Source organism: Carassius auratus, chromosome 30 (genome assembly GCF_003368295.1).
Source record: "Carassius auratus strain Wakin chromosome 30, ASM336829v1, whole genome shotgun sequence".
Lineage (NCBI taxonomy): Eukaryota > Metazoa > Chordata > Actinopteri > Cypriniformes > Cyprinidae > Carassius > Carassius auratus.
In genome coordinates this window covers 9,290,351-9,301,551 of record NC_039272.1, presented here as the reverse complement: position 1 = coordinate 9,301,551, position 11,201 = coordinate 9,290,351, and the positions used below count along the sequence as shown (strand labels likewise).

The following is an 11,201-nucleotide window of genomic DNA, read 5'->3' as shown; positions in this document are numbered from 1 at the left end:
ATGCATAATCATAGATACTGTCTAACATAGGTTTCAACAGGTTTGTTTCACTTGTGTACTGTTCTCATAACCCGAGTATTGCACTCTGGAGGGCTAAAGGGGTTCACGACGAGCAAGTTTGATACTTAGAAATGGCCAAAAACTTATTTGAAATCCCAGAAGGAGCGAGGAAACCTGTCGGAACTTTACGTCTGTCTGGCGTCCCCTCAGCTATTCCTCCCTCCCCTACACGAGGATTACAAGTGGTTTTCAATGAGCTCGACTCCACTGCGCTCGCGAGCCGCTGTACGCAGACACACGCGCTCTTGACTAGACAAAGACAATGAGCTGTCACACCTTTAAAATTAATCCTATTTGTTCGGAGTCAAAGAAATGCTGAAAGGAAAGTCCAAGAGGCGAAAAATCGGTGTGTTGTGCTGTAGGAAACCGTTGCTGGAACAAGACTACCTGTAGGCACTGTACTGAGGGTAAAAAGAGCCAGCGGCGTTTTCAATCTACCGGCGAAACACACAACATAGATTTATATGGCAAAGTTCCTCGCCGAGCTGCTGGGATGTACACTGCCCGAGAAAGGAGCATCTCCAATGTTCGAGGTAAGATTAAAGTCTGTTTGTTTCAAGGCACGTTTCATTACCTGATATATTCAAAGGTTTACTATATTACAGTGATTTGTATTGGTTTATTTACCGTTTCATTAAAGCACCGCTTGTAGTCATTTGATTGTTCCAGTGATGCTCAGTTATTGGAGGCAGATTAGTACCTTCACAGCAGTTTGTTAATGCTGCTGCCACACAATGGGTGGCTACCTGAGCATTTAAATTATGGTTACACCTAATAGAATATGTCCTTATATATACAATGATGACCATTTTGATGTACAGTATAAAATAATAGCTTCAGATGAACATGAAAGCTAAGTCTTTAAATGTTGATGGAAAGGAGTCAGCCTTGATGTCCTTAAGAAGCTTTTACAGTGTGTATTTAGGTCAGTGTGTCAGGGGACATTCACCTGAAATACAAAATTGACTTTAAATCGTGATGCTAAGTGAACTAATATGAAACCTGCATAAATCAGTCCTTTCATTACAGATATGCTTTGCAATATCCTTCTTCAACTGGGCAGTAAATGCATCAGGAATTTAAGCGCATCAATTTTGTATCCTGTCTTTGGTAAAGCATCACACATTTGTGAATCTTTTGAAGGTGACATACTGACTCTCTCATGAAAATATGTTTGTTTGGATGATGTGTTCATTATGTCAGTTGCTGCTAGGCTTAATTTACTTTATAATCCCCCAGATCCAGCTATTTTTAAATCAGTGTGTGTGAGCACAAGCTGAATCCATGCTTTTCAATTATCTATTGCTGATGGCCATAATCGGACTGTAATGGCAGACGTGTGAGTGAGGAACAACTGCAGCACAGTGGTGTTGAGGGATTAGTGCTCGGGCTGTTATATTAGAGAATATATTCTGATTGGATCTGCACAAAGCCATGAGATCTGCCTTTGCCTCTAATCTCATGAGTGCACCATGCCTTCCTTCCCCTGTGTGTGTATTTTTGAAATGCTCTGTGTCTACTGTCCTGTTGTTTTGCATGTATCTTAACTTTTATCTTTCCAAATTTGATTAGAGTGCATTGTAAGAATAATAGGTCTACAAAGTTGGTTTCTATTTCAGGTTTAGGTCTGTTGAGTGCACTTTGTTTTGGTTTGGGTTATAGGTGTTTTGGTTAGTTGGGGTTAGAGCACTGGTTCTCAACCAGGGTGCCGGAGCTCACTGGGGCGGGCTTCCAAGGGGACACAGGATGATTTTACAGTCATTTCATTATATATAATTAAAATAATTGAAACTTGAGTAAAATCAAGATGTAAACAGATTTTGTGTTTCCCATTAATAATGTTTTTAATTACTGAAAAACATACAGAATCAGAATCTTGAATGTTGCAGAATAGTACTTAGTTAAAAAATATAAACACTCCCCGTTTCTTTCAATACATTTTTAAAAAAAAACAAGCAGTGTTGACAATTGCAGCAAAAAATCTTGAGGAAAATATCAAATAATGTGTTGGCAAACCAAACGATAATTATGGCTCAGAAGACAACACGATGCTGTGCTGTCCCATGTTGTGGAAAAACAGTCTTTGCATTTCCTTTCTTTTGATACAAACATTAGATGAGAATGGATTAAATATTTTTAAGGAAGTTCCGGATAGCATCTGTAAGAACTTGGTCCTTTGTTCACTTAACTTTACAATGGATTCGTTTACAAACAAGGCATAATTCGATGCAGGATTTCAGAGAGATTGAAAATAAAAGACGATGCTGTGCTGACTAAATCAGATCCAATGTCGCACCACACAAGTGTGAGTAGCTTTTTATTATGTGGTCACTATTGCTGTGTCTGTTATTACAGATCGTTCGATATGTACTGAGTATTTATGCATTTTGAGGCTGTCTAACATTCACAACTGTTGGCCAGTCGCACCAGTGGGTGTTTACTTCTGAATCTAAAATCTAGCACACCTATTCAAATGGAGCGTTCTGATGAGGGGGGTCAAAACAGGACAGAAAACAGCCTACTGCCTCTAAATTATGTTTTGTTTAAATATAAAAATATTGATAACATTAACATGGACCACAGAGAACAGTTAAAAACAATAAAAAGGCAGTTCATGATCCTTGTAAAGTTTGCATGGTTTGTTGATTGTGTTTGTCTGTAGCTTACTAGGGCTCAGTTTTGTTAGTTTTAGGTTCAGCAGAGGAGTTGTGGCTGGTCAGATTACTGTGGACTGTGTGGAGGTGTTGAATGTTGAGTTGGCTCAGATCTGGTCCTCATTAGTGTCCTGTGGTCACTTGTTTGACACTCAGCATGAGACTGAGTCAGGCAAGGTGACCATGCATGTCATGCACACACAGATCCACGTACACAGGCTGCTTGAATATAAAAATGATATCTAAAATAATTTACCTGCAGTCTCAACCTTATACCTGCAGGCATCCAAACCTGCATTTTGATACATTCATAGCATATTTTAATCAGTTTGAATTAATTTTTCTTAGGATTGAAGATTTTTCAGGATTGTTTTTTTCTGAATTAAACTTTTAGTGTCAGTGCAGTCCTCTGTGTCTAAATTTTGTTCAAGGATTTGTAAGGATTTCAGCAGCTAATAGTGTTGTCTTATGTCTGATCTAGCAAAGGGCATCATATAAGTCATCTTTTAAACATCTTCCAGCTGTTATAATATAATAGCGTTATAATAGCAGCACCCAAACAAATATGTCAACTACATAAATGGATTTTGAGATATGGAGGGATGAGAAAAGTCCTATTCTGAGAGGAGTTTTCATTTAGAGGGCATATGCTCTCAGCTTCACTCCTAATCAGAACCGTGTCAGCTTGTCAGTGTTCTCGACAGCCCATTTCAGAGTGGACCCTGAAGTGCTGCCAGCCAAAACCAAATCCATTTCTTCCCTTAAACTGACAATTGCTAAATAATTGACTTGGCTTGTGTGAGTCTTTAATTTAACTTTGAGTCTTTAACTTGTATTTAATATTCTCTAGAATGTTTTCTCTAAATTTTAAGCTGTTTTATTGGTTTAAACACACTTTATGATAATTTTTGGTTTAATATGCATATATGCAAAATTGCCAGTGTAACTACTAGTTCTCTCAAAGCCCCAAATTAGTTAATTAATTCATTCAAAGCTAAAAGGTAATTTTATTATTAATATAGATTTTTTATTGAGTACGTATTCAAGTGTTAGTATGCTTTTATAAATAATGTAAAACTTTTATGTAGAAATGGTCACTTTGACTTTCACAAACTTTTACATTAAATGTTCCCTGCTGGTGGAATGACCTGTCCTTAGCCAGCTTTAAGAACACATCTCTTCCATCTTTATTTGACCCTTTAACTTTAGCACTCTCTATTCTAATTCTATTCTTAGACTTGCACTCTATTCATTTACTAACTGCTTGTTTTCTTAAAAAACAAGCAAACAAAACAAAACAGTAGCTTCTCTATTATTTTTGTATTGTATTTGTTTTCTTTTTATTTACAATAAACAAGAGCAAAAAAAAGAGATGCTTTTCTTAATTAGACTTTTCGTCTTGTTTTCAGCCCAAATATCTAAAAATTCTTAAAAGATGAAAGTCTTGCTTTCAAAAAAAAACCATGCCAAAATTTAGTGAGTTTCTGTTTGAAATGTGTTTTTTCTTTTCTGAAAACAAGACAATTTTTTACTTGTCTAGAAAATCCTTCTTGATAGAAGATAGAAAACAGATACAGATAGAAAAGAATAGAGCCAGCTAGTTTTATAACTCTAGTCTATAATACTAGCTGGCTCTATTCTTCTCCATCTGTTTTCTTTTTTAATTATATAATAATAATAATAATAATAATAATAAAAACTTGCTATATGTACTGCGTAAAGCTAACTGAGACTTGTTATAACACTTGCATAACATTGCATAACATCTTTGGTTGATTTTTATTGCTTCCATTGCCCTCATTTGTATGTCCCTTTGGATAAAAAAAGCGTCTGTTAAATGACTAAATGTAATGTCATGTATTGTAAATTGTTATGTAGTTTTTTTTATCAGCATTTTGGATGAACATTTCTTTATCTCCTAATGCTTCCACTGTGAGGCAGTGTTTAAAGAGATGTTCTCAAATGTGAAAACCAATTTTTGCAATACAGATTTTTTGTGTGTGTGAATCTTTGGTTGTTTTGATGCAGTAATCTGCTTAATATGTTAGTTTCATGAAGAAGTGTCTAAAAGAAATGTGCTTCTTTATCTTAGCTTGGTTAGTAAAAGAAAAATGAGAATGTGGTCAAGACTACTTCCTTTGCCAAACTTACATACAGATCTGTGTGATCAGTGCATTTATTAGATGAGTTCTCAAGGATGTGGAGATCCTAACCTGCATACGCAAGCAGAAAAGACCAGTCTTGCTCAGCATATTCCAGCTGTGAGTTTCTGGATATCTTTTAGGAATTACCTCTAAACAAAAATACATCTTCAGCAAGCTAACAAGACTCCCAGACAGTGGAAGCAAGTGACCTTTAAGATATCAAACTATTCACAAATCATCAATAAGAAATGTCACAGACTGTTTCACAAACAGAATATTCTATTTACAGTGTCTATTGAATAAACAACTCAAGCGATTGTGAAAGATTTCATGTTTTTCCATACTGAATGTTATATACTCACATTTCGGCTTCAGTGAAACACTTCCGTGTGAGTTTCTCATGTGTTTGGGCATTGGAGAGAGATTTATGCTTGTTATTCAGTCCTGTTATGTTTTCTTGTCCTACAATCAAATTTAGAATTAAAGTGCGTAATTTTTAATGGATTTTTCACAAAAGGAAAGTGACGTGCCATGACATACACCCAAGTATGGTGACCCATACTCAGAATTCGTCCTCTGCATTTTTCCCATCCAAAGTGCACACACACATCGTGAACACAGACACATCGTGAACACACACCCGGAGCAGTGGGCAGCCATTTATGCTGCGGCGCCTGTGGAAGTGAAGGCCAGACTCGAAACTCTGTGCCTTTGGGCGTAGCATATCATGCTATTTGTCAGAAACATGTGACCTACAGTACTCAAGGTTTATTCAAAAGATGCAGTCTGGTGGTGGAAGTTAAATTCACCAACACTTTATTGTCCTTCATTTGAATGTCTTCCTTGAATGTGCTTTCTGCAGGTGATGCAGCTGGATTCGCTGAAACTGGATTGTAGTTTAAACGTTGATGCGCGGAACTTAAAAAGCAAAGTAATAACTTTCATTGGCCATAGTCAGTCATGAGGTAACCAGAAAACCAATTTTTTTGTCAAAGCAAAATGGAATATAGTTTATGCTGAGTAGTACAGAGTTATGTATATTTAGGCACATTCAGTTTTGTCAGTATGGAGCATGTGTGGAGCACAAGAGGAGTTATATAGCGGAAAGTTGCATTTCCTTTTCCATAGAATGAAGGTGAACTAAGCCTTTAATATATATACGTTTTTGCTAAATTCTTCTGGAAGCAACACAAGATCCAGAGCACAAATCCTACATTTCTCACAATTTGTTGGTTCATTTACAGATTCGTTTTTTTTTTTAAGTAGCATTTGTTAGAAGCCATGTTTAATGCATATTTAAAGCTTATTTTATTAAAGCTAAGTTTTATAATGTCACCTTAATTGCAATTTTGAAGATATGGAAATCTGTTCAGACCATTCAGGTTTATAATAATTATAATCTTGACAATAGCTAATATAATGCATTGAATTACGTTTTATCATTAAGTGCTTTCCATGTTGGAATTATTTCATTTTCATAAATGAATTCTCTGAGGTCTGGGTTTGTCATACACTACGTGCAGATATTTTCTGCTGACAGGGCTTTGAAGGCTTTATCTCTTTTTGTGCCTATTAGAGTTTTTAATTGACCTTCATTGAATCTTATCTGAGGCAATTTACATTTTAATGACAGATTTTTGACTTAGGGGTAACAGATCCCTTTTTTTGGGGTGTCATTGTGGCTTTTCATTTGATGACATTAGCATACCAAGAAGAGAGTGGTTTTACCCAGACCATTATTGTTTAAAGTGTAGTTATGGTCTGTTTTCTGTTGAAATGGTGTTTTTAGCTGGGCCTTGTATCCTGATTATGATCAACCATCACAATCATTTCCAAAGCGACACAGAAAAGGTTGTCTTCAGATGCTCTTCGATACATCTATTTCTTCTTTGTACATTTTCTCTTTCCTCTCACAGCAAATTCATGTGAAGGATTTTTTTTCCCTGGGAAAACAGGGAAAGCCTCAGTTTTGTTTCCACAGCATAATCTCATCAAACAACGCTTCCCTTGGAGACCTTTTTCTCCCGATGCCGTGTGTCAATCTTTGTGTCTCGTTAGTCATGAACAAAGGCCCTGCTCAATCCACCTGCTGTTTGGAATGGGGAATCATCAGACTCAAGGTCTCAAAAGAGAGACATGTCACTCACACATAACAAGCTAATCAGTGAAGATCTTGGCGGCGAATTACGCGAAGAGACTTACAATGGTAAAGGTGCTTGCCAAAAAGATTTTTAATGAACGCTTGGGTGCCTGCATTTCATGTCTAATGCCTCTTGTGCTTTCATAAGCAGCTGTGTTTCTAAATTATGGGAAGCTCCCTCAACCTAAATAATAAGAAGAGGCTAATTTGCACAAACCCTTGGTTTATTTTGTAAAAACTCTGTATCAGTCCAAATGAGCCACAAGGGGGCTCTGTACATTTCTAAACTGTCCAAAAACCCACTTTAAAAGCTGGAGAGAAACCCATGTTCAAAAGCAAGTGTCTAAAGCAAAAGCTGTTTATAGCTAAATGTCCATTTATATATGTTTTAGAAGTGTTTTGCCTTTTGTGCAAGTAAACATATAACAGTAAGCATATTAAGCAAGCATATAGTGGAATGGAAGGGTCTTAGACAACTAGTAAAAAAAAGAAATTTATAATTAGATTTTTTTTATTGCTGTCAATCGATTAATCACGATTAATCGCATCCAAAATAAATGTTTTTGTTTACTTAATATGTATATGTGCTGTGTATATTTATTATGTTTATATAAATACACACTCATACATGTATATATTTCAGAAAAACATATATATATATTAAATATATTTATTTATAATATAAATTGTATGAATTTAAATACAGACATGTAAATACATGTAAATATTTTCAAAATATGTACTGTATGTGTGTGTATTTATATATACATAATAAATATACACAGAACACACACATATATTATGCAAACAAAAACTTTTATTTTGCATGTGATTAATTGCAATTAATTGTTTGACAGCACTAGATTTTTTTTTTTAAATAACACCAGCAATACAATTAAATCAGAAAACTAAAGAACATTTGAACTTGGTTGATTTAAAAGTGATTAGTGAACTACAAGTATATAATTTTTTTTTATATTGCATCATAATGTTTATTTGTTTACATTTAGCTAAATCCTAAAACTTTGTTTACGTCCAGGTTTTGATAAGTTTCTGAATGCCAGACTTTCAGTGTGCGTCTTAAACCTTGTATATTGAAGACTATGATATTCTTCTGACCTCTGCAACCTTCAACTATACAGATTTCCATCTCTTACCCTGAGATTTTTATGTATTTTTTTTTAAAATATGCCATAAACATAGCTGGAGGATAGTCTTTTGTAATTATATGAAAGCTCCAATGCTCCAGTGAGCCTTCAAGAGCAAGACTGGGGCTATAAAACTTCATATTGGCTTTCTCTCAAGACCTTTCTCAAGATGTCAAGGTAATTTATCCTGAACTGTAAAAAAGCCTCTCTACATTATTTACTCCTTTTGTTTTATGAGGCATGTTCTGTGCCTTATCTGCCCCTGAGTCTGCCTGTCACACACTGTAAGAGAGGAGCACTCACAACTGGACAGGCCAGGGGTGAGCAGACACTGTCAGGACATCAGATGGGACCTCAGCCTGCCGTATCTCATCCCCATGACAGCCATGCACTCCGTCACCCTGACGCTGATAAAATGGATGCCCGCTGGATAGAGCGGCTGCCTCTGTGCTGTCCACACTTTCACTGCCTCAACAGGCTATGCTAGTCAAGGTCAGCTTTATGTAAGCACTGGTGCTCATCTGATTTGAAAAGGATAGATGGTGCGTGATAATGTGGAAATATACCTCCTGTTTAGATAGTTGAACAGTTTTTAAGAAAATATTTATAATAATTCAGCAAATTCCGACTCTGCATATCTCTGTTTGACCCTGGTGAATAAACGCTTTGGTATTTGATTGTCTTCAAGTGTCTCCAAAGCAGTTGTTGCTATGAAAGCTTTATTATCAACAGTTTTACTCCTTTATATAAACTTCCCTCAAGGAAGGCCTATATATACTACCATTCAAAAGTTTGGGGTCAGTGAGATTTGCTTTTATAGATATGAATAGTTAAATTCAGCGATGAAATTGATTAAAAGTTGCAGGAAAGACTTTTAAAAATATATATTATTTTAAATAAATGCTGTTGTTATTATTTTTTTATTAATTCTAAAAATCCTGAATAAATGTATCACAAATACCACAGTTATGTTAAGCAGCACAATTATTTTCAACATTAATAATAAGAACTATTTCTTGAGCACCATTTAGCATATTTGAATGATTTCTGAAGTTACATGTGACACTGTAGACTAGAGTACTGGCTGCTGGACTGAAAGTTTCAAGGTTTGTTTGGTTAGCAGGACTCTTAGCTTACTGTAACTACACAATCTGGATCTAAATGTAAAGTAGGCAAATCACATACTTTTTGGGCAGTCTAGTACTTAATGGAACCTGCCATTGAGATGAATAGGAATGTTAATAAATAACTCTTTAATACTCTATTAAAATAAGGCAATGATTCTGTTTAATTAAACACTGCTCCTGCATTCATTGTCTTGAGTAACAGCCACTGAACTAATGGTCATGCTGCATTTGATGATAAAGAGAATTTGATTGCATTAATTACAGCACTTCATTGGGTTTCTTTTCCATTTACTGTAATGATATTCTGCTCATATGTGCCCATCTGATCCTTGACGTCCTTGACATTTGTGTCTTGCATGTAAATGATTTCACTTTATCTTCTCAGTCGGGGGTATGGTTTGTTTGGCACTTGGCATTAAACGGGTTAATGATGTTAGCACCCCTCCCAACCGCACTTATTTAATTAAAATGTTAAAAACATTAGCTGTAGTCTTCTATTACATTTACATTTAAATCTAATGTGATGTGTTTTCTATCTTATATGGTTAAAAAATAAGATCTGCAAATGGATCTGCACCATCAGATACCAAAAATACAATTTATTATTATGAATATTGACAAATTGAGCATTCACTTCAGTTAATGATTAGTTTAGTAAGGCTAAAGGATTCAACTTTCATGTCTATTACATGCCTATTAAATGCAGGACCTTTTTCTGCTGTTGCTAAAGTTACAAATAAAGCTACAAGTAAGACTACAAATGAATGACACGCTTTGGATATTCATTGTATTACTGTTCTAGATTCACCACCATGTTTTTATTTCCTCTCATTTATTTTAACAATATAAGCTCAGTTATCATATGCCATGTCCTTGGGATAGGACATGCTACTCACGGTTTATGAATATTTAATGAAGCCCATCTTCTATAAAAAGGTATAAACAGTGCTACACTGCAATAATGAAAAAAAAAGGTTTAAAAGGTTTATTTGTTTATTTTGCTCTTACAGAAAATCTGCTGCCTCGTGCTGTACTAGGTGATTTTGTCAGAGCTACCCTAGTGAAAAATAAATATACTAAAATGTATTTGAAATACATTTATTTCATGCTAAGTATACCTACATTTATATATTTGTGACCCTGGAGCACAAAACCAGGCATAAGTCGCCCAGGTATATTTGTAGCCATAGCCAACAATGTATGGGTCAAAATTATAAATTTTTCTTCTATGCCAAAAATCATTAAGATATTAGGTAAAGATCATATTCCATAAATATATTTAGTAAATTTACTACCATAAATATAATTAAACTTAATTTTTGATTAGTAATATGCATTGCTAAGAACTTCCTTTTTACCACTGTAAAGACGATTTTCTCATTATTTCGTTTTTTTTTTTTTTTTTTTTTTTTTGCACCCTCAGATTCCAGAATTTCAGAAAGTTGTATCTTGGTCAAATATTGTCATGTAACAAACCATACATCAGTGGAAAACTTATTTAGGCCATGCCCACACGTAAAAGGGTATTTTTATACATAGAGTTTTTCCTTCTTCCCTTTTCAAAAAAATCTCTGTCCACATGAAAACGCAAAAGCATGCTATGAAGCACTGTCAAGAGCATGCCAAGCCAACAGGAACTATAGCAAGTATACTTCAGGTATACTTAAAACATCTTGCATTTAAAGACCGATTATATTCAAAAATCATTCAGTCCTTATCAATAGTGACAATAAAACACATTTTAGGCTTAATATTAAGAAATGTTCATTGTGCACTAGCATGCTTGTGCACAAGCATACTACTGCAGTACTCCAAATTAAGTTTATAATTATAATTTTAATATCAGTCTCAAGCGATATGTTAGTAAATACGATAATTAACTATGTTTGAACTACTTTATATGAAATACAATTATAATATATATATAT

At 34.9% G+C, this 11,201-nt stretch overlaps 1 protein-coding gene across 1 annotated transcript in view; it reads left to right on the top strand.

The window, feature by feature from the left end:
• The first annotated feature begins 509 nt into the window (after positions 1-509).
• The window catches only part of rasgef1ba (RasGEF domain family, member 1Ba), a 63,755-nt gene continuing 53,063 nt past the window's right edge, over positions 510-11,201 (top strand). The window contains exon 1 of the mRNA XM_026211185.1: positions 510-593. Coding sequence (XP_026066970.1) covers positions 525-593 — 69 coding nt within the window. The 5' untranslated portion in view covers positions 510-524. The remainder of the gene's footprint in view (positions 594-11,201) is intronic.